The following is a 22,828-nucleotide window of genomic DNA, read 5'->3' as shown; positions in this document are numbered from 1 at the left end:
AGCTCAATCCCTGCATCCTAGAAATAAGTAATACTGCCTAAGGTGGCCCAGGGTCACATGACGTCGGCCGAGTCTGACTCTCGAGTGCCCCGACTCAGACGGAATTGGCCCAGATCCACTGTGCTAGCTGGGTTGACATCAGAAGATTTACAGGGTGTGTTAAGGGCTGGTGTCCCATCCTTTCATGCTGTTGGCCTGAAGTATGACTAAATAGATTTAAATAGTGTAGTAGGGTGGTGTGTGTTTTTATGTAGTCTGTTTGTGAGTGTAGTGTAAATGGTAGGGTATTTGTATTTATTTAATCAATGTATAAGGGAGTTACACCCCAGTCTAGTAGGTGGCGGTAATGCAACATTTATTGGATACCAACTGCTGTTAAACCTCATCGAAGAAGAACAGGGGCGAGGAAGGAAAACTAACAAAAATGCTGTAAACTTATGTTAAGTCGTGCTTAACATGCAAGTAAACAGTACCTTTCGCGTTGGAGTTTATAGTACAAGCTCATAGAAAGGGTAACAAATTTGGAGGCACAGCTGGGAGTTATTTACATGTGAGCACAGGCCCATATTAATTGAACGGAAAACGAGTGAGAGACGTTTGAGAGTAACTAGCTAGCTAACGTTAGCGGGCTAACCACGCAACGGATTTCTAGCTATCTTGCCATTGCCTGCATTGTCGTTATTTCCACGTGAGTAGGAGAATATGAATCGAGAAAGAGAAACGTTGTTGGATGAAATCGAACAGAGTTTATGGACTTTAACTGAGGACAATTTACGGCACCTGTGTGTACGTTGTGGAATAGGAGGTGTAGATGACTCTGAAGTGAAAGGAAAGAGCCGTCGCGCATTGCGGCGCAAACTGATTCAAGATTACTGTGAGAAGGAGGATTTAATGGAATCAGAGGATGGGGGAATATTTTGTCTGTTACAACTGAAAGACGAAATAAAAGTAATATCAGACTCGGAGGATGCTGCGAACCGTCTGCCTACAAGTCCTAGCCAGTCGGCGTCAACGACGCACTTGGACAGCGAACCCAGCGGAGAGACAGGAGCAGCGGCAGGACGGAAAGAGGAGGTAGGGGGTCCTCAGTCCAGCAGAAAGGTGAGCCCAGCTACTGAAAGGCATACACCACAGAGAGAGAGTGGAGTTAGTATGCCCAGTCATAGAGACTTTTAAAATCCACGGACAGATAGATCAGAATCAGAAAGCGAAGCTCAGCTTCAGCAGCCTAGAACATCAGATTGAAAATGTACTGAGAAAAGGATACACTGAATTAGAAATCATAGAAGCAGTAATCAGGGTTTTAAGATGAGGTGTTATATGGAGGGGAAAACAGACATGACATTCTACACACTAAGGCAAATCTTGAGGACACTGAATTCAGTGGCTTCCTTCTCTGCATAATATCACAAGTTCACTAAGGCAACAAAAAGATCCTGGAGAGTCTGCCTTAAACTTCCTAGTCTTCGACCTGAGACAGTGTTATCAGCCTTAGCTCGTGCCCAATCAGGAATGAAATATGGGTGAGTTAGTCAAGAGCCAGTGCCTGCACACCATCGTTACTGGATTAACAAACGATAACATCAGGACAGAGATGAGAGTGCATCTCCAGAATTTTAACACCAGTCATGAACTGTTGCTTGAGAAAATGCTAATTGCTCAGGGCAATGAAAGCCAACACATGCAAAAGGCCAGGATTTGATGTGAGTTCACACCCACATGAGTGAACGCACTACAGAGTGAGGATAATGGGGATAACTGAGAGGAATGTGCACAGGTAGAGCCCCCACATTCCGAAAACAAAATAAATACAATTGATGCACACGATCAAAGAACTGACATGTAGCATCATTAGTACAGTCAGTGCAAGGCCAGGGTGACAGTTAGGAATCGCTCCAACAGAAAACCAAGTACAACCAACTGGGAGAGAAGAACATTCAAAAGTTGTTATGAGACTGGTCAACAGACTGGTCATCAGACTTGCCAGCATTGCTACAATTGTGGCAGTGAAAGCCATTGGGCAGTAGGATCAGGGGCAACGCACAGCCATCGGGAAACGCCTGAGGGTCACAACCATGGAACGGTGTGTGACCTTAGATACGTCTAGTTCCATCCAGTGTTGCTGCAGTGTAAAGGGAGAGAGAACCTCAGAGTTTAAGATGTGTTCATAAAGCTGCCTATTGTTCCAACAGGATCATTAGAATCAGCACCAACCTACATTTAAGACTGCTCGCAAAATGAAAGACCACAACTCACCTTGTCCCATGACACAGAGAGAGTGGGGACCAACTACTCCAGCTACCCCAGAACATTGTAATGTAGTACAGCTCATTGGAAATAAATGTCAAGTGTGGTGTTCTTTGCAGGGCGTAAATACGCAAGCACTATGAGACACGGGCTCAGGTGTCCATAAGTAATGGAGAAGACAAGCACTATAGGACACAGGGAATCAGGTACCCATCATAAGTGAGGCATGGAGAAGACGAGCACTATGGGACACAGGGAATCAGGTATCCATCATAAGTGAGGAATGGAGAAGACAAGCACTATAGGACACAGGGAATCGGGTATCCATCATAAGTGAGGAATGGAGAAGACAAGCACTATGGGACACAGGGAATCAGGTATCCATCATAAGTGAGGAATGGAGAAGACCAGCACTATAGGACACAGGGACTCAGGTATCCATCATAAGTGAGGAATGGAGAAGATTGAATTTGCCACACACATTAGACCTCTGGCAGAAATCATAAGCAATACTAGGGTTGCACATTTTGTGGAATATTCAGAGGTGGAAACTTTCAGTGGGAATATATGGGAATTAACGGAAATATATGCACATTAATATTAATACCATTTAAATGTAATGTTTTTTGCATTGGAAATATTTACCATATCATATGGAGACAGAAACATACACATTTTATCTTATTATAAGTAGACTTAATTGCAAATGATTCAATCCTTCCAATAGAAAAAAACAACATTTAGTTACGAATTGAACTTTAATTAAATGAGTTGACTCATGGGATGATTTCACTAAACAACAAAGGAAAGGGAATATTGAATGATCCCCAATGATCCATCGCATCTCCCAAAAACGTTTTCAACATGCATCTGTTGAATGATAGTCTAGAAACTAAAGCTTTGGTTGTGTTCCTCTCAGGCTTCCATGTCTTCTCCCTGGACCTCTCCAATGTTCACCTCTTGAACATCAGACTCTAAGGTGGCTCCACCAGGTGGCTGATGAGATATGTTGTTACCGCTGCCATATTGCATCTCCATCCCAATTCCCTTGCTTGGAAGTGTACTTTGCCAGACTGCCAAGAACCTTGCACTCATCCAGGCCAAGGTGGCGAGACACGGTAGTGATGACACCATAGGCCTTGTTGATCTCTGCACCAGACAGGATGTTCTTGCCAGCATACTTGGGTCCAACATGTACGCTGCGGTGTGTATGGGCTTCAGGCAGAAGTCTTCACACTTTTTGATGTATTTCAGAACTGCAGTTTCCTCTACTTGGAGCAACAGTGAAGAGGGTGTGGCAGTACGGATAACTGCTCTTACATCTGTAAGCAGTCTGAACATCAGACAGGATGGCATTGTCTCCCTCAATCCGTTCAATGGCTACTGCTATAGGTTTCAGGCTGCTTACCACTCTCTCCCAAAATACATCATCCAGGAGGATCCTCTTGATGGGGCTGTTCATATCGGCAGACTGATATAGCCATTTCTTGGAGAGACTCCTTCCCCTCCAGGAGACTGTCAAACATGATAACACCACTCCAGCGGGTGTTGCTGGGCAGCTTTAATGTGGTGCTCTTTTTCTTCTCACTTTGCGTGGTGAGGAAGATTGCTGCTATAACTGGATTACCTTTCACATACCTAACCATTTCCTTGGCGCTCTTGTGGAGTGTATCCATTGTTTTCAGTGCCATAATGTCCTTGAGGAGCAGATTCAATTCATGAGCAGAACAGACAATGGGTGTTATGTGAGGGTAGGACTCCTCCACTTTAGACCAAGCAACCTTCATGTTCACAGCCTTGTCTGTCACCAGTGCAAATACCTTCTGTGGTCCAAGGTCATTGATGACTGCCTTCAGCTTATCTGCAATGTAGAGACCGGTGTGTCTGTTGTCCCTTGTGTCTGTGCTCTTGTAGAATACTGGTTGAGGGGTGGAGATGATGTACTTAATTATTCCTTGCCCACGAACATTTAACCACCCATCAGAGATGATTGCAATACAGTCTGCTTTCTCTATGATTTGCTTGACCTTCACTTGAACTCTGTTGAATTCTGCATCCAGCACATTAGTAGATAAAGCATGTCTGGTTCAATGGGTGTATGCTGAGCGAAGAACATTCAGAAATCTCTTCCAATACACATTTCCTGTGAGCATCAGAGGTGAACCAGTTGCATACACAGCTCAAGCAAGACATTCATCAGCATTTCTCTGACTACATTCCTCCATTGAGTCAAAAACACTTCTGATTCCAGGAGGACCCTGAGCTGTTGCTATCGATAAGATGTCTGATTCATAATTTAACTCGAATAGAAGTAGAGACTTTTGTCAGATTTGCTTGTTGCTTGTTGTGAGCGCTGAGGGAACTTTACGCACTTGGCCAGATGATTCTGCATCTTTGAATTCTTCATATGATTTGGCACAGTATTTGCAAATGTACACAGCTTTTCCTTCTACATTAGCTGCCGTGAAATGTATCCACACGTCAGATAGTACCCATGGCATTTTCCTGTATAGATTAGAAGAAAGTGAGTAAAACATTTTTTTTAAATAAAGTTCCATGTACAGATAAATAGTTAAGCAGTTAGATTAAACGACTCCTTTGTAAGATGCATGTTTTAAAATGAAACATGGTATGGAAACAGGTGAATTAACAGTCCTCAGTTAGCAGGCTCAAGCAAGCTAAAACCCACAACTGAGAGTCATTGCATATGGCTCCCGCACTCTGACACAAGCAGAGAGAAACTATCACCTTCACCCGGGGAAACTGGAATTCTTGTCCCTCAAATGGACAGTGACTAAGCAGTTCCGAGATGACCTCTTTGACCCCTTGATATATATATATACTAACTACAGCGAGACTGAATGCCACCGGTCATCGCTGGGTGGCGGAGCTATCTGACTTTAATCCCACACTGAAGTATCGTCCTGAAAATGTAAACACTGACGCAGACTTTGTCACGTTCTTCTTTGTATGCTGAACATTAAATGGAAGAATGCACCGAGAAACACTCACCTGAGACGGTAAAAGCAACACTCAATAATGTTCAGACACAACAGAATGACTGTGTAACTTGGATATCCGCAGTCACACTAAGGCCATCAGTGCAAGAGGAGCTGTTAAGGTGGGTGGGAGCAGTTACAGACCGAATGTCTCCACACGATCTCATGCAGGCTCAGTTAAAGGATGCAGCTGTATGGTGAATCTTGGAACTGAAAAGGCAAAGGACTAAGACAAAACCAACAATGTCAACAAAAGTCATGCTAAGTCAGTTACTGCAAGAGTGTAACAGGCTCCATGTCTCACCAGAGGGATTATTACAAAGGGAAACAGCAGAAAGGACACAAGTTGTGGTACTAAGTCAGTACAGAACACTAAATGACAAGTACTTAGGTACTGAAATGGCCCATCTAGGAACAGAAAGAGTGTTGAACCTATTAACACAAACACTTTTATTGGCCACGCATGCAACATGGCATTGAACAATTTATCACTAAAGTGTGTATCAAACAAAATAGACCCTGTGTAATAACTAGGACTCCAATGCAACATGTACGGGCTACAGGTCCTTTCCAGATTTCAATTGACTGCGTTTGGAGAAGAGCAGAGGCTGCTACGAGTACATTTGAGTTATTTTAGATAACTTTACAAAATATGCACAAGCCAACCCCACCAGAAATAAGTCACGGAAAACTGCAGCAAAAAAGCTTTTTGAGGACTTTTTCCTGAAGTTTTTGGCTTTGTCATAAACCATCATGATCAGGGAAGAGAGTTTGAAAATCAGTTCTTCAAAGCCTTCCAGAACCTCTCCATATTATCCACAGGGGAATCCGGTGGAGAGATTTAACCGTACACTATTGTCAATGTTGCCCACACTAGATGATGAGAAAAAGGTAAACTGGGGTGATTATCTAAACAAGGTCATTCATGCATATAATTTTACCACAAGTGAAGCTACTGGATTCTCACCACATTTCCTGCTATTTGGAAGGGCTCCACTGCCTACCTATTGACCCTTTCTTTGGGTTACAGATAAAGGAACAGGAGAAATCATGCTAAGAAGTTGCAGCAACAGATGGCGGAATACTATGATATCGCCATAAGAAACATGGAGAAATCAACAGCAAAGTTAAAAGCCTACTACGATCGAAATAAAATTAGTTTGGTTCTGTTCTCAGGGGATCATGTCAGAACGTGGGGCACCGGGAAAGCTAAGATCACACTGGGAGGACCAAATACACATGGTAGTAACAAGGAAAAGCGACCGCCCTGTCTAGGAGGTCACACCCGAGAGGGGTACAGACAGGGCCTGGGTTTTGTGTTGCAATATGCTCTTGTCAGGTAATTCTCTACCATTTGAGGAACCATTTCAAGCACCGTGTAGTCTGTGGAGAAGGGAACCGCCCCAGCGTAGAGGTCTGTGGAGAAGGGAACCGCCCCAGCGTAGAGGTCTGTGGAGAAGGGAAATGCTGAGAGCGCTGAGTCAGAGCTCAGATGAGGATTCTTATCCAGTATTCATTAACAGGCCACTTATGGATGGCGAGAGCAGACAGAGTAGCACACAGCTAGTATCCAATTAATAGTGAGGAACAGGATCAGACTGATAGAAACTTCACTGTGAAGGAGTGCCAACCTGTCCTCAGGGAGACCCACGAAGAGGACAGGGGGTTCAGCCTGGCAGAGGAGGCCCAGAGGCATCCTAACCTATAACAATTTAGTGCTGCCAAGCTCTTATCAGGATACGAACAAGAGATTCTCTTATTATTAATGAACAGTACCTTTCGCTTTGGAGTTTATATTATAAGCTCATTGAAAGAGTAAAATAAATGTTTGTTGTAGCCGTCAATGAGCTTGCTGCACCCGCTAGTGAGAATTTGGACAATTTTTCAGCAGCAAACTGCTCTAACTCTTCAATGTTTGAGGGGGTGCCTTCCACCAACTGCTTTTTTCAGCTTTTGGTTTTGGATGTGATTCAGATCTGGACTTGTTGCTGATTCAGACCTGGACACCAGAACAGTCCAGCATCTCTTGTTAACCATTCCTGGTTGCTTTTTGATGTGTGTTTGGGGTCGTTCTCCTGCTGGAAGATCTACAACCTTTAATGAAGACCCAGTTTTGGAAACTGTGCTGAATATTGGACTCAAACAGCTGGTATTCTTCTGATTTCATGATGCCTTGTGCACATTCAAGGCATCCAGTACCAGAGGCAGCAAAGCAACCTCACAGCATTATCAAACCTCCCCCATCTTTTATTCTAGGGAGTTATTTTATTTTCACTTAATTTGGTCGTAAGTAAACACAACACTCATCTGTAATGCCAAAGAGCTATACTTTTGTTTTATTAGTTCATAGTACATAATTTGTCTCCCATGTCAACGAAAACATCCATTCTCTTGTTCAGTTCACAGGCATGCTACCTGTGCTCCCTCTAGAAGTCCTGGAGGAGATGCTCCTAAATGTCCCTCCACAGCAGGTGGTGTGTGTCTGTCGACTTGTGTGTCGTGAGTGGAAAGAAGTGGTGGACAGTGATTCCCTTTGGAGAGAGAGGTGCCGAAGAGAAGGATACCAGACATATGTGACTAAACTACCTAAAGACTGGCGTTTGTTTTACTTCTTGTGTAAGAAGAGACGTAATCTTCTCAAGAACCCCAGAGCAGATGGTAGGAGTCAAAACAACAATGTCTAAATTCTCTGTTGGTGTATGGGGGGTCCTGTTATTAACCCCAGAACCCACATTTCAAATCCCTCCCTTACTATTTTTCTCCAGATAAATTCAAGGGCTGGCAAATTATGGAGAATGGAGGGGATAAATGGAAAATCGAGTCAGTGGAAGAAGTGCCGCTTCCTGACAACACTGTCCAAAAGTACTTTGCGACTTCTTACTCGTGAGTATACTACTATACCATTTTAGTTTTTCAGTGAGAGAATATCACTTGGTCCCACTCTGTTTCACATCCACATTGGTGTTGACTTATTTTCCAGCTCTTCAAATACATTTGGATGATAACACCTAATAATGTCTATCATTGGCAATGACCTTGCTGTCTAGCCCAGGGTTGGGAGCCACAAAAAAATCTGAACTCATCATGGGGGGAGTCAGTGGCTCACGGGCCTGCATACCCACATCCATACCCCCAGCGTGCGAGCAAAACATATTAGCGGCCCTCTTTACAGTGGAGAGAAAAAGTTTTAGATTTAATTTCCTGCAATTCTACACATTTTGCCATGGGGCATAGAGAAATTGTAGTGGTTTTAAATCAAGAAGGCATTTTGCAATGGGGCGGAGAGAGAAATGCAGTTCTACAGCGTATTTCCAGCAATTCTCCAACTTGTGCCAAAGGGCGGAGAGAAATGTTTGCGTTATTTAATATTTTTGATGGTGACGAACAAAATAAATGGGGGCCCGGGTCAGTAATACGACCATGATTAAGACAAGTTTAGATAGTCCAGCGGCGCGCTAACTTACCAACCTTAAAGGTTTTTGCTGACGTAGGCTAATTGAGTGACTATCAGTGACTAACATAAGAGAGAAGCTGCTGATGCACAACCTACTTTTGAGATTGCACCTTGTGTATTCTACTATTTACATTTTATTGAACCTTTATTTAACTAGGCAAGTCGGTTAAGAACAAATTCTTATTTACAATGAGTTGCCCATCCCTGGTCTAGCCTATATGGACACTTAGATGGCTGCTTACTATCAACCTTGGTATATGTGTTGGCTGTGTGTGTCGTCTTGTCTTTGGTTCATCTCAGGACCTGCAGGAAGTCTCAGCTGATTGACTTAGAGAAAGAGGGTTACAGGCCTTCTTTCATGGATGACTTTCAACCCGACATCATTATATCCGACTGGTGAGAGGAATATTAGAATTTTGTCATTCAGTGTTTGCTACTCTATACTTGTCAGAGGAATAGACTACTGTACAACTTGTATGTTTGTGTGTCCATATCAGGTATGCTCCACGGAGGGAATGTGGCGCTAAATATGAGATCTGTGTTGAGTTGCTAAATCATAAGAAGCAGCCAATTAAGAAGTTTAGTCCAGGAACTGTCATCTTTCAAAACTGGGATGATCATAAATGGAATCAGGTAAAACCTTCAGACTTTAAGATAATTCTCCATATACATGGTTCTGTAAATAGCTGACTACACAATCAACAATGTGGTTTCTCCTTGTCTTGTGTTTTACTAAGATTGTATGCATTAGACATTTTCAGTGATTGCATTGTAAGATGTTTGTTTTATTTATTTGCACCAAAAAATACTATTAAAAGACAAACAGTGCAGATAAAAACAAGGTAAAAAGGTGTGCATGTGAGGTTGTAAACCTAAGAAATAACTATATATTAGTATCAGTCAAAGTTTGGACACTTACCCTTTCCAGGGTTTTTCTTTATTTTTACTATTTTCTACATCCAAGACATCAAAACTCACACATGGAATCATGTAGTAACCCATTTATTTATTTTTTTTTACTTTTTATATTTGAGATTCTTCACAGTAGCGACCCTTTGCCTTGATGACAGCTTTGCACACTCTTGGCATTCTCTCAACCAGCTTCATGAGGTAGTCACCTGGAATGCGTTTCAATTAACAGGTGTGCTTTGATAAAAGTTAATTTGTGGAATTTCTTTCCTTAATGCGTTTGAGCCAATCAGTTGTGTTGTGACAAGGTAGGGAGGGGGTGTATACAGAATATAGCCTTATTTGTTTAAAGACCAAGTCCATATTATGGAAAGAACAGCTCAAATAAGCAAAGTGAAACGACAGTCCGTCATTACTTTAAGACATGGGGAACATTTCAAGAACTTTGAAAGTTTCTTCAAGTGCAGTCGCAAAAAACCATCAAGCGCTATGATGAAACTGGCTGTCATGGGGACCCGGACAGGAAGGGAAGACCCAGAGTTACCTCTGCTGCAGAAGATACGTTCGGTAGAGGTAACTGCACCTCAGATTGCAGCCCAAATAAATGCTTTACAGATTTCAAGTAACAGACACATATCAGAATTAACTGTTCAGAGGAGACTGCATGCATCAGTCCTTCATGGTCAAGTTGCTGCAAAGAAACCACTACTAAAGGACACCAATAATAAGAAGAGACTTGCGTGGGCCAGGAAACACAATCAATGGACATTGGACCGGTGGAAATCTGTCCTTTAGTCTGATGAGTCTAATTTTGAGATTTTTGGTTCCAACCCCCTTGTCTTTGTGAGATGCAGAGTAGTTGAACAGATGATCTCTGCATGTGTAGTTCCCACCGTGAAGCATGGAGGAGGAGGTGCATTTGCTGGTGGGAACTACACATGCCGAGATCAAGATTTATTTAGAATTCAAGGCACACTTCACCAGCATGGCTACCACAGCATTATGCAGTGTTTTGCCATCTAATCTGGTTTGCACTCAGTGGGGCTATCATTTGTTTTTCAACAGGACACTGACTCAACACACCTCCAAGCTGTGTAAGGGCTATTTGACCAAGAGAGAGAGTGATGGAGTGCTGCATCAGATGACCTGGCCTCCACAATAACCCGACCTCAACCCATTGAGATGGTTTGTGATGAGTTGGACTGCAGAGTGAAGAAAAAGCAGCCAACAAGTACTCAGCATTTGTGGGAACTCCTTCAAGACTGTTGGAAAAGCATTCCAGGTGATGCTGGTTGAGAGAATGCCAAGAGTCTGCAAAACCGTCATCAAGGCAAAGGGTGGCTACTTTGAAGAATCTCAAATATAAAATATATTTTTTTTGCTGTTACTACATGATTCCATGTGTTATTTCATAGTTTTGATGTCTTTACTATTATTATACGATGTAGAAAATAGTAAAAAATAAAGAAAAACCCTTGAATGAGTAGGTGTGTCCCAACTTTTGACTGGTACTGTATATACAGTGCCTTCGGAAATTATTCAGACCTTGACTTTTTCCACATTTTGTTATTAAATAAAATTGTATTGGTCACATACAGGTGTTTAGCAGATGTTATTGCGGGTGTAGCGAAATCTTGTGCTTCAAGTTCCGACAGTGCAGTAATATTTAACAATTTCACAACATATACCTACTACACACAAATCTAAGGAAGGGAATTAAGAATATTTAAATATATGGACGAGCAATGTCAGAGGCGCATAGAATAAGATACAGTAGAATAGTATAGAATACAGTATATGAGATGAGTATTCCATTTATTAAAATGGCCAATGATTTCAAGTCTGTGTATATAGGCAGCAGCTTCTCTGTGCTTGTGATGGCTATTTAATTAACAGTCTAATGGCCTTGAGATAGAAGCTGTTTTTCAGTTTCTCGGCCCCAGCTTTGATGCACCTGTACTGACCTCGCCTTCTGGATGATAGCGGGGTGAACAGGCAGTGGCTCGGGTGGTTGTTGTCCTTGATGATCTTTATGGCCTTCCTGTGACGTCGGGTGCTGTATGTGTCTTGGAGGGCAGGTAGTTTGCCCCCAGTGATACATTGAGCCATACCAGGCGGTGATACAGCCCAACAGGATGCTCTCAATTGTGCATCTGTAAAAGTTTGTGAGGGTTTTAGGTGACAAGTCAAATTTCTTCAGCCTCCTGAAGTTGAAGAGGTCCTGTTGCGCCTTCTTCACCACACTGTCTGTGTGGGTGGACCATTTCAGTTTGTCAGTGATGTGTGCGCTGAGGAACTTGAAGCTTTCCATCTTCTCCACTGTTGTCCCATCTGTGGATAGGGGGGTGCTCCCTCTGCTGTTTCCTGAAGTCCACGATCATCTCCTTTTGTTTTGTTGACGTTGACTGAGAGGTTATTTTCCTGGCTCCACACTCCCAAAGCTCTCACCTCCTCCCTGTAGGCTGTCTCGTCGTTGTTGGTAATCAAGCCTATTACTGTTGTCTGCAAATTTGTTGGAGGCATGCTTGGCTACGCAGTCATGGGTGAACGGAGTACAGAAGGGGGCAGAGCACACACCCTTGTGGGGCCCCAGTGTTGAGGATCAGCGAAGTGGAGGTGTTGTTTCCTACCTTCACCGCCTGGGGGCGGCCTGTCAGGATTTCCAGGACCCAATTGCACAGGGTGGGGTTCACACCCAGTGCCTCGAGCTTAATGATGAGTGTGGAGGGTACTATGGTGTTAAATGCAGAGCTTTAGTCAATGAACAGCATTCTAACATAGGTATTCCTCTTGTCCAGATGGGATTGTGCAGTGTGATGGCGATTGCATCGTCTGTAGACCTATTAGGGCGGTAAGCAAATTGAAGTGGGTCTAGGGTGACTGGTAAGGTGGAGGTGATATGGTCCTTGACTAGTCTCTCAAAGCATTTCATGATGACAGAAGTGAGTGCTATGGGGCAAAATTTATTTAGTTCAGTTACCTTTGCATTCTTGAGGACAGGAACAATGGTGGCCATCTTGAAGCATATAGGGACAGCAGACTGGGATACGGAGAGATTGAATATGTCCGTAAACACACCAGCCAGCTGGTCTGCGCATGCTCTGAGGACGCGGCTAAGGATGCCGTCTGAGCCGGCAGCCTTGCGAGGGTTAAGACATTCAAATGTCTTACTCACGTCTGCCTTGGAGAAGGAGAGCCCACAGTCCTTGGTAGCGGACTGGGTCAGTGGCACTGCGTTATCCTCAAAGCGGGCAAGGAACAGGTTTAGCTTGTCAGGAAGCAAGACGTTGGTGTCCGCAACGTGATTGGCTTTCCTTTTGTAGTCGGTGATTGTCTGTAGACCCTGCCACATATGTCTCTTGTCTGAGCGACTCCACTTAGTATAGAGACAGCCGTTTTGCCTGTTTGATTGCCTTGCGGAGAGAATGACTACTCTGTTTGTATTCTGCCATATTCCCAGTCACCTTGTCGTGGTTAAATGCGGTGGTTCGCTCTTTCAGTTTTGCACAAATGCTGCCATCTATCCACGGTTTCTGGTTAGGGTAGGTTTTAAGTCATTTGGTACAACATCTTCTATACACTTCCTGATAAACTCATTCACCGTCTGTGTATTCATCAATATTATTCTCGGAGGCTGCCCGGAACATATCCCAGTCTGCGTGATCAAAACAATCTTGAAGCGTGGATTCCAATTGGTCAGACCAGTCTTGAATAGTCATTAGAACAGGTACTTCCTGTTACGTTACAGCCTTGATATAAAATGGATTAAACAAAACATTTTCCTTAGCAATCTACAAACAATACCCCATAATGACAAAGCGAAAACAGGTTTTATTTTAATATTTTGGCACATTTGATAACAAATAAAGGAATACCTTGTTTACATAAGTATTCTGACCCGTTGCTATGAGATTTGAAATTGAGCTCAGATGCATCATGTTTCCATTGATCATCCTTAATGATTCTTCAACTTGATTGGAGTCCAGCTGTGGTCAATTCAATTGATTGGACATGATTTGAATATGCAAGCACCTGTCTATATAAGGTCCCACAGTTGACTGTGCATGTCAGAGCAAAAACCAAGCCATGAGGTTGAAGGAATTGTCCGTAGAGCTCCGAGACGACACAGTTCCCTCAATCATACTTAAATGGAAGAAGTTTGGAACCACCAAGACTTTTCCTAGAGCTGGCCGCCCGGCCAAACTGCGCAATCGGGGGAGAAGGGCCTTGGTCAGGGAGGAGACCAAGAACCCAATGGTCACTCTAACAGAGCTCCAGAGATCCTCTGTGGAGATGGGAGAACCTTCCAGAAGGACAACCATCTCCGCAGCACTCCACCAATAAGGCCATTATAGTAGAGTGGCCAGACGGAAGCGAGTCCTCAGTGAAAGGCACATGACAGCCTGCTTGGAGTTTGCAAAAGGCACCTGTTCGATGTAACCAAGAATTGGCCTGAATACCAAGAGGAGACCTGGCACCATCCCTACGGTCAAGCAAGGTGGTGGCAGCATCATGCTGTGGGGATATTTTTCAGCAGCAGGGACTGGGAGAATAGTCAGGATCGAGGGGAAAGATGAACGAAGCAAAGTACAGAGAGCTCCTTGATGAAAACCTGCTCCAGAGCGCTCAGGACCTCAGACTGGGGTGAAGGTTTACCTTCCAACAGGACAACAAAGCACACAGCCAAGACAATGCAGAAGTGGTTTCGGGACAAGTCTGAATGTCCTTGAGTGGCCCAGCCAGAGCTCGGACTTAACCCGATCTAACATCTCTGGAGAGACTTGAAAATAGCTGTGCTGCAACTCTCCCCATCCAACCTGACAGAGCTTGAGAGGATCTGCAGAGAAGAATGGGAGAAACTCCCCAAATACAGGTGTGCCAAGCTTGTAGCGTCATACCCAAGAAGACTCAAGGCTGTAATTGCTGCCAAAGGTGTTTCAACAAAGTACTGAGTAAAGAGTCAGAATACTTATGTAATATTTCAGTTTTTTGTATTTTTTATAAATTTGCAAACATTTCATTGCTTTGTCATTTTTTGGTATTGTGTGTAGATTGATGAGGGGAAAAATACAATTTAATCCATTTTAGAATAAGGCTGCAACATAACAAAATGTGGAAAAAGTCAAGGGGTCTGAATACTTTCCAGAAAGCACTGTACACTGACTGGTAATGTACAGTTGAAGTCGGAAGTTTACGTACACTTAGGTTGGAGTCATTAAAACTTGTTTTTCAACCACTCCACAAATGTCTTGTTAACAAACTATAGTTTGGGCAAGTCGGTTAGGACATCTATTTTGTGCATGACCCAAGTAATTTTCCAACATTTATTTACAGACAGATTATTTTACACCTATTATTTCAAACCTGACTGTTACACCAGCTCTGTCAGGAGGAATGGGACAAAATTCATCCAATTTATTGTGGGAAGCTTGTGGAAGGCTACCCAAAACGTTTGGCCCAAGTTAAACAATTTAAAGGCAATGCTACCAAATACTAATTGAGTGTATGTAAACTTCTGACTGACTGGGAATGTGATGAAATAAATAAAAGCTGAAATAAATCTCTACTATTATTCTGACATTTCACATCCTTAAAATAAAGTGGTGATCCTAACTGACCTAAAACAGGGCATTTTTACTAGGATTACATGTTTGTGAATTGTGTAAAACTGACTTTAAATGTATTTGGCTAAGGTGTATGTAAACTTCTGACTTCAACTGTATATACAAAAAGGATTGTTCCCAATTAAACAAAGCATACTAATTACAATTGAACATGAAAATATGGTCTCTTCAATGATCCTCTTCCATGTTTCAGATGACTCATGTGTTCAAGAATTATGGACCAGGTGTGCGGTACATCCGATTCATTCATGGAGGAAAGGATACCCTGTACTGGGCCGGCTGGTATGGAATTCGGGTCACCAACAGTAGCATCGAGATCTGCCCATCGGTGGACAGATAGCTTTCGGTGTTCCCATTTACTCTCCCAAGAGGTTACATGTGAACATTGTGCCCACCTGCAAGCTTTACTTTAGCATCTGTACCTTAGCATAGTGTACACCTTGTTCTGTCTTTTCTGCCTTTGGCACCCTGTTTCCATGTGGATATAGACGATTCTAGCTGTAGAATATATACTTTTTTATATATTAATATTCATTTTCCCCTAGTCTGATTTAGTGCCTGTTTTTGTCCACTCTGTTCTAGTGAGTCCTTGTGGACACTGTAGAGAGAAACAGAAGACAAGAACGTGTTCCTCAGTCTTGTCTTTAAGTGATGGGGTTAGAGTATTTTGTATTTTAAACCGTAAGAAGGATATAGCCACATTTGTAGTAAGAAAACAGAAACCACTGTTTATTACAACCACATCTAGCTGCTGTCGTCAATGGAAAGGGTGGCTACTTTGAAGAATCTCAAAATATATTTTGATGTAATACTTTTTTTGGTAATTACATATGTTATTTCATAGTTTTGATGTCTTTACTATTATTCTACAATGCAGAAAATAAAGAAACCCTGGAATGAGGTGTCACCTTTTGACTGGTAATGTACAGTTGAAGTCGGAAGTTTACATACATACAAACATTAAAACTCGTTATTTTTATTATTTTACCCCCCTTTTTTGTGGTGTCCAATTGGTAGTAGTTGCTGTCCTATCGCTGCAACTCCCGTATGCCTCGGGAGAGGCGAAGGTTGAAAGTCATGTGTCCTCCGATACACAACCCAACCAAGCTGCACTGCTTCTTAACACAGCGCGCATCCAACCCGGAAGCCAGCCGCACCAATGTGTCGGAGGAAACACCGTGCACCTGGCAACCTTGGTTAGCGCGCACTGCTCCCGGCCCAGCCACAGGAATCGCTGGTGCGCGATGAGACCAGGACATCCCTACCGGCCAAGCCCTCCCTAACCCGGACGCCGCTAGGCCAATTGTGCGTCGCCCCACGGACCTCCTGGTCGGTTACGACAGAGCCTGGGCGCGAACCCAGAGTCTCTGATGGCACAGCTGGCGCTGCAGTACAGCACCCTTAACCACTGCGCCACCCCGGAGGCCCCCGCACTGCTTCTTGACACAGCGCACATACAACCCGGAAGCCAACCCCACCAATGTGTCGGAGGAAACACCGTACACCAAGCGACCTGGTCAGCGTGCACTGCTCCCGGCCCATCACAGGAGTCGCTAGTGCTAGATGAGATAAGGATATCCCTGCCGGCCAAACCCTCTCTAATCTGGACAGCTGCGACAGAGCCTGGACTCGAACTCAGAATCTCTGGTGGCACAGCTAGCACTGCGATGGCCTTAGAACACTGCGCCACCCGGGAGGCCTTAAATCTTGTTTTTAAACAACCCCACAAATTTCTTGATAACAAACTATAGTTTTGGCAAGTCGGATAGGACATCTACTTTGTGCTTGACATAGATAATTTTTCCAACAATTGTTTACAGAAAGATTATTTCACTTATAATTCACTATCACAATTCCAGTGGGTCAGATGTTTACATACACTAAGTTGACTGTGCCTTCAAACAGCTTGGAAAATTCCAGAAAATGTCATGGCTTTAGAAGCTTCTGATAGGCTAATTGACATCATTTGAGTCAATTGGAGGTGTACCTGTGGATGTATTTTAAGGCCTACCTTCAAACTGCATCTTTGCTTGACATCATGGGAAAATCAAAAGAAATCAGCCAAGACCTCAGAAAAATAATTGTAGACCTCTGGTTCATCCTTGTGAGCAATTATCAAATGCCTGAAGGTACCATGTTCATCTGTAAGTATAAAAACCATGGGACCACGCAGCCATCATACCGCTCATGAAGGTGATGCATTCTGTCTCCTGGAGATGAATGTACTTTGGTGCGAAAAGTGCAAATCAATCCCAGAACAACAGCAAAGGACAATGTGAAGATGCTGTAGGAAAAAGGTACAAAAGTATCTCTATCCATTGAAAAACGAGTCCTATATCGACATTACCTGATAGGCCGCTCAGCGAGGAAGAAGCTACTGCTCCAAAACCACCATAAAAAAGCCAGATTATGGTTTGCAACTACACATGGGGACAAAGATCATAGTTATTGGTGAAATGTTCTCTGGTCTGATGAAACAAAAATAGAACTGTTTGGCCATAATGACCATCATTATGTTTGGATGAAAAGTGAAGCACAGGGGTGGCAGTATCATGTTGTGGGGGTGCTTTGCTGAAGGAGGGACTGGTGCACTTCACAAAATAGATGGCACCATGAGGAAGGACAATTATGTGGATATATTGAAGCAACATCTCAAGACATCAGTCAGGAAGTTAAAGCTTGGTCGCAAATGGGTCTTCCAAATGGACAATGACCCCAAGCATACTTCCAAAGTTGTGGCAAAATGGCTTAAGGACAACAAAGTCAAGGTATTGGAGTGGCCATCACAAAGCCCTGACCTCAGTCCTACCGAAAATTTGTGGGCAGAACAGAAAAAGGGCGTGCGCTCTAGGAGGCCTACAAACCTGACTCAGTTACACCAGCTCTGTCAGGAGCTTATTATGGGAAGGTTGTGGAAGGCCACCTGGAACATTTGACCCAAGTTAAACAATTAAGGCAATGCTTCCAAATGCTGAGTATGTAAACTTCTGACCCACTGGGAATGTGATAAAATAAATAAAAAGTGAAAAATCATTCTATTCTGACATTTCAAATTCTTAAAATAAAGTGGTGATCCTAATTGACCTAAGACAGGGAATTTATACTCGGATTAAATGTCATGAAATGTGAAATTTAGTTATGTATTTGGCTTTGTAAACTTCCGACTTCAACTGCAGGTGAATTAGACAAGGATTTCATTTTTATTAAAACGACTGCATGGAGGCTTTAAACACGGCAGGCCGACCAAAGGAAGGAAAGGAAAGTGAACTTGAATGTAAATTTGAATGTATATAACCATCTGACAAAGGACACCTTAAGAAACATAGTTAACACTTTTGTAAACGTATTTTATTTGTTAACATGTACAGTATATATTGAGGATACACAGAACATGGTGCACTACCTTACTATATGTATGAAGATCATTATTTCAAGTGTTGGTATAACTGTTTGTAAAACTAATACTTTTCAATTCAATAATATAATGTAGGCTAATTTGGTTGTACTGCAATCCTGTCGAGATTGCTTCTTATGCCTTTACAATGTTAAATAAATGTAAGTGTACTGTCCTTGTTTCTTCTACTAGTGTGGAGTGAGTGTCATCCTCTATGCCAGAACGCTGACAATACAATATACTGAGAGCCCATACTTAAATCAGGGGCATATCAGCACTCCTACTCTGAGAATGAATCAGAAAAGAATGCACACTTGAGAATTCTAAACTTTATTTGGTTGATACATTTCAAGAAATTCACTTATCCTCAAATTGTGACAACGGGAGATGTACATTTTTGTATAAAACAAATAAACATCCTGTAAGATTCTGTTCCTGTCAAAGGAGGAACAATCTGTCAACGGAGTGAAATTCTAAAGCAAAAGTCTCATGGTGGTTTTACACTGCAACAATGAGCTGTTTCATTCAGAGCAGTAAAGACTTAAGTGCCTAGAATGCAATAGAGTATGTGACATCAGACAAGGCATTTGCTTTAAAAGACAAAAAAAACTACTATACTGCCCTGACAAACATAGCATATGTTGTAACTGGGTTGGCACCAACATATCATTGTTACTACCGACTGTTACAGAATCTATTATCACTTTCCCAATTGAAAGGGGATTTATGTTCACCTCAGGTGTTCATGAAAACATTATATACACCTGAAAAAAGGGAATCATAAAAAATAAAAGAACTTGGGGAATATTGCCGACAGTATTGAAGGTAAAATTGTTTTGTCCTGTTGTCACTGGTCCCAATCATCAGCTGTGTGTGTCTGTGACCCTTCCACACTTCTGATAAGACTATGCAGCCACCAATCTGTTTAACTGAAAAATACTGAGATGGCTCTAGGAATGATGTGTACTATTACATAAGAGGGTTATATTGCAAAGGTTCTAGTAGAGATCAATCTAGTTCAATTAAGTTCACACACTACTTTGCAAACATTGTAAAAAATATTTGTGTCAGTTACCAATAGGAGTGAAGTAACGTTGTGCAATAATGGTTTGCTTTTCTCCGAGTAGTGTTGATGAAATGCTCTAACCAATAGAAGAGAGGAAATGCTCAGAGCAGCACACATTTGCGCCTCTTCTTGGGTTCCGGAGGCTCCAGGGCAGCCAGTATTGCCTCATCAAACACATTCTTTAGTCCTTTCTGCAAACACAAAACATGAATGTACCAAATACATTTTTTACCTTGCAGTGTGTAACCACAACTGGTAATACCGTCTTATAAAAGGAAAACAAACTCAGCTGCAGTCTTACGTAAACTTGCCAATTAAGTGCCCAACTGGACATGTTCTCTCCCATAGAAAAATACAGGTTAGCATCCTTGCCATGAAGGCCAAGGTAGTATGGGCTATTATGACTAGGCGTAAACAACATCGACATTGAAATGAAAGAAGTTAATGGGCACGCATTTAAAAAGAGCATCTTGGTTATTTACTTGACAAATAGACATTCCTTTACATTAAAAAGACGCAGCAGACGATCAGAGGCAAAGCAAATATTTGAAAAAACCGCTGTCAAAACAGACAGCACTTTCTCTGGGTTTCAGGGGGTTCTAGAGCTGCTAGGATAGCTTCATCAAATACATTCTTCAGACCTCGCTATAGAGAGGGAGGAGAAAGAGGGGAATATGACCAGTGTTAGATAGAGGTTAGTTAGCAGACATACAAGAGTAAAGTGCATTTGGATGAGTTTCCAATACTAGGCCACCACTAACACAGAAAGAATGAAGGCAAGACAAGCTTAGCACAAAGACAACACAGACTAGATGCACATTAACATAAGTTGCTATTATGCAAGTCATAACTCTATTCCCTATACGTTTTAGATAGTCTCACCTGTGTTAGGGCAGAGCACTCAACGTATTTGACTGCTTTCAGGTCACGGGCGAGCTTCTCAGCTGTCTCAGGGCTGATGGGCTTCTGTTTGTTCTTGGCCAGCTTCTCTACTGTGGAAGGGTCATCTCTCAGGTCAATCTGAGTTCCAACCAGCAGGAATGGTGTCTTCGGACAGTGGTGAGTGATTTCAGGTACCCACTGCAAGAGAGAGGAAACATTATTTTCAAACAATCAGAAAAGTTAGTCCATCAGAATGTGTCATAACTAGCATCTTCCCCATCACTTCACATGTTACCAATTTAACATTCCATTTAACCTACTAGAAATAATGTATAATTTAGTCAATATTCCTTTATTAAAACGTGTGCATTGTATGCGTCAAGGGCTTGGCGTTGTACTCACCTTTTCTTTAACATTCTCAAATGAAGAGGGTGAAACACTAGAGAAACAAACTAGGAAAACATCAGTCTGGGGATAGCTCAAAGGCCGTAACCTGTCATAATCCTCCTGACCTAAGGAAACAGGTAACGTGTTGATTAAATGTGAATAGCATTCAACCAAAAATATGATCTATTCAAATTGTGAACATGTCCTTGAAAAGGATCCACTCTTACCCGCAGTATCAAATAATCCTAGGGTGTAAGGTTCACCTCCAATCATGACAGTTACTGCATAGTTATCAAACACCTATGATGAGAAAATGAAAAGAATTAGATATCCTGTCCTGTTCCATGATTATTCTGAATGGTAGTTATTGAGAAGAACAAGCTAAGTCTCTTTAAAGCGTGTGAAACACGAGAATGAGACACCTAACTCTGGTGATCAATAATCACTGTGACTGAGATAAACCCAATGTATAGAAGATACACATACTGTTGGTACATATTCAGAGGGGAATTTGTTGGTTGTGTATGAAATCAAAAGGCAGGTTTTTCCCACCGCTCCATCTCCAACCACAACACATTTAATCGTCTGCATATTTGTGTTCTCTGTATGTCTGAAAGAGAAAAGACAAAGCAAAAAGTTCCGCATAAGTTAGCTACAAGACTTCAGACGAGTGGCAGGGAAGACGTATCCAGTAGTAGCTGGTTGTATGCTACGAACGTTAGCTAGCTAACGTCTGAAACTGGTTTCCTATGTGGCTAGCAAGCCACGTCTAAATGAAGAAGTTGTAGCAACAACCAACTACAGACTCAATAGAAATCTATGACAAAAGATAACTAGCTACAATAGATACTTTGCTCTAACTAATTTAAACTGACGTAGCTAATGTTTGCTAGCTATCTGGGTTGGTGTTCGCAGATCTCATTCTCAATTTCATATTCATTTTATTTGTTACTAACGATGAATGACAAACCTATAGCTAAAACACCTTCATGAACAGCGTTGGTATCATTTCAATTGTTACCCTATTGATGATTGATAACATGTAATTCGAAAGATTTCCCTTACCTCTTTCTTCTTCTTGTGCGTTTCCGGCAGACTAGACGCTGTATTGCTGCCGGTCTCAGATCGGAGGGAGAATTACACATTTAAATATCTAATAGCCTATCAACTGTAGGTGCAGGCTGGTGCAATAAAGACCAACAGTTTCCTTTCTATTTTGTCTCTGCCAGTCATTTGAGCCCAAGATTGTTACAAGCAAAAATTCAGTTACACTCAACTCGCAGAAAAGTGTCCTCAGCAATATTTTTGATTTAACTAGGCAAGTCAGTTAAGAACAAATGATTATTTACAATAACGGCCTACACCATCCAAACTCGGACGACACTGGAGCAATTGTGCACCGCCCTATGGAACTCCCAATCACAGCCAGATGTGACTCAGCCTGGATTCGAAACAGGGACTGTAGTGATTACACTAAGATGCAATGTCTTAGACTGCTGCGCCACTCATCAATATAACAGGGCATGCTTCACAGTCTCTACCTCTTCACATGCCTTACACTTCTCATCTGGGTGTTTCCCCACTAACAATAACCCACTTCCCATCCACAATGACCCAACCTCAGCCTTGTCAACAGAACCTCATCCCTCCTTTCACTCCACACATACCTACTGACCTTCCTCACAGAATTCTGGATAGAATCCCCCATTCACGTTCCCACTCCTGTGTCAACCAGTCTGCTGTGATGCTTCTACATTCCCCTTAATGGGAACCCCACATATATCTCCTACCTCTTCAGAGCTTTCTTCACAACCTTATCCACTGCCTCATTTCCCCCTACCCCAGCATGAGCTGGGATCCACAGAA

At 42.5% G+C, this 22,828-nt stretch overlaps 2 protein-coding genes across 6 annotated transcripts; one reads left to right on the top strand and one right to left on the bottom strand.

Moving 5' to 3' along the window:
• The first annotated feature begins 369 nt into the window (after nt 1–369).
• LOC110532458 (F-box only protein 44) lies at nt 370–16,137 on the top strand. Of its 2 annotated transcripts, none has more exons than XM_021616385.2 (6): nt 370–1,101; nt 7,646–7,904; nt 8,012–8,129; nt 9,001–9,096; nt 9,198–9,333; nt 15,427–16,137. In XM_021616385.2, the coding sequence occupies exons 1-6, from the start codon at nt 703–705 to the stop codon at nt 15,571–15,573; spliced, it is 1,155 nt and encodes a 384-aa protein (XP_021472060.2). In that variant the 5' UTR covers nt 370–702; the 3' UTR covers nt 15,574–16,137. The 2 variants fall into 2 exon arrangements, with proteins under 2 accessions (XP_021472060.2, XP_021472062.2); XM_021616387.2 differs by lacking the exon at nt 15,427–16,137 and adding an exon at nt 10,675–10,731.
• A 2,800-nt stretch (nt 16,138–18,937) lies between these two features.
• On the bottom strand, nt 18,938–22,307 carry LOC110532457 (cell division control protein 42 homolog). Of its 4 annotated transcripts, XR_002474834.2 has the most exons (7): nt 22,028–22,307; nt 21,449–21,572; nt 21,190–21,262; nt 20,978–21,087; nt 20,576–20,773; nt 20,199–20,338; nt 18,938–19,884 (listed from the first exon to the last, which is right to left on the bottom strand). XR_002474834.2 is itself a non-coding variant. In XM_021616383.2 (6 exons), the coding sequence occupies exons 1-6, from the start codon at nt 22,105–22,107 to the stop codon at nt 20,255–20,257; spliced, it is 669 nt and encodes a 222-aa protein (XP_021472058.1). In that variant the 5' UTR covers nt 22,108–22,305; the 3' UTR covers nt 18,938–20,254. The 4 variants fall into 4 exon arrangements, 3 of the variants coding, with proteins under 3 accessions (XP_021472058.1, XP_021472057.1, XP_021472059.1); XM_021616383.2 differs by having other exon boundaries at nt 18,938–20,338; nt 22,028–22,305; XM_021616382.2 differs by lacking the exon at nt 20,199–20,338 and having other exon boundaries at nt 22,028–22,294.
• Between the last annotated feature and the right edge of the window lie 521 nt (nt 22,308–22,828).

Source organism: Oncorhynchus mykiss, chromosome 9 (assembly GCF_013265735.2).
Source record: "Oncorhynchus mykiss isolate Arlee chromosome 9, USDA_OmykA_1.1, whole genome shotgun sequence".
Classification (NCBI taxonomy): Eukaryota; Metazoa; Chordata; class Actinopteri; order Salmoniformes; family Salmonidae; genus Oncorhynchus; species Oncorhynchus mykiss.
This window is presented reverse-complemented; position numbering and strand designations above follow the sequence as displayed.

Coding starts and splice junctions, on each gene's coding strand:
- LOC110532458 (XM_021616385.2), top strand. CDS start 703: ATGAATCGAGAAAGAGAAACGTTGTTGGATGAAATCGAACAGAGTTTA. Junction 7,905..8,011: donor CAAGAACCCCAGAGCAGATG/GTAGGAGTCAAA, acceptor ATTTTTCTCCAG/ATAAATTCAAGGGCTGGCAA. Junction 8,130..9,000: donor TACTTTGCGACTTCTTACTC/GTGAGTATACTA, acceptor GGTTCATCTCAG/GACCTGCAGGAAGTCTCAGC.
- LOC110532457 (XM_021616382.2), bottom strand. CDS start 22,107: ATGTGTAATTCTCCCTCCGATCTGAGACCGGCAGCAATACAGCGTCTA. Junction 21,263..21,448: donor CCTCTGAATATGTACCAACA/GTATGTGTATCT, acceptor TTCTCATCATAG/GTGTTTGATAACTATGCAGT. Junction 21,088..21,189: donor AGGATTATTTGATACTGCGG/GTAAGAGTGGAT, acceptor CTGTTTCCTTAG/GTCAGGAGGATTATGACAGG.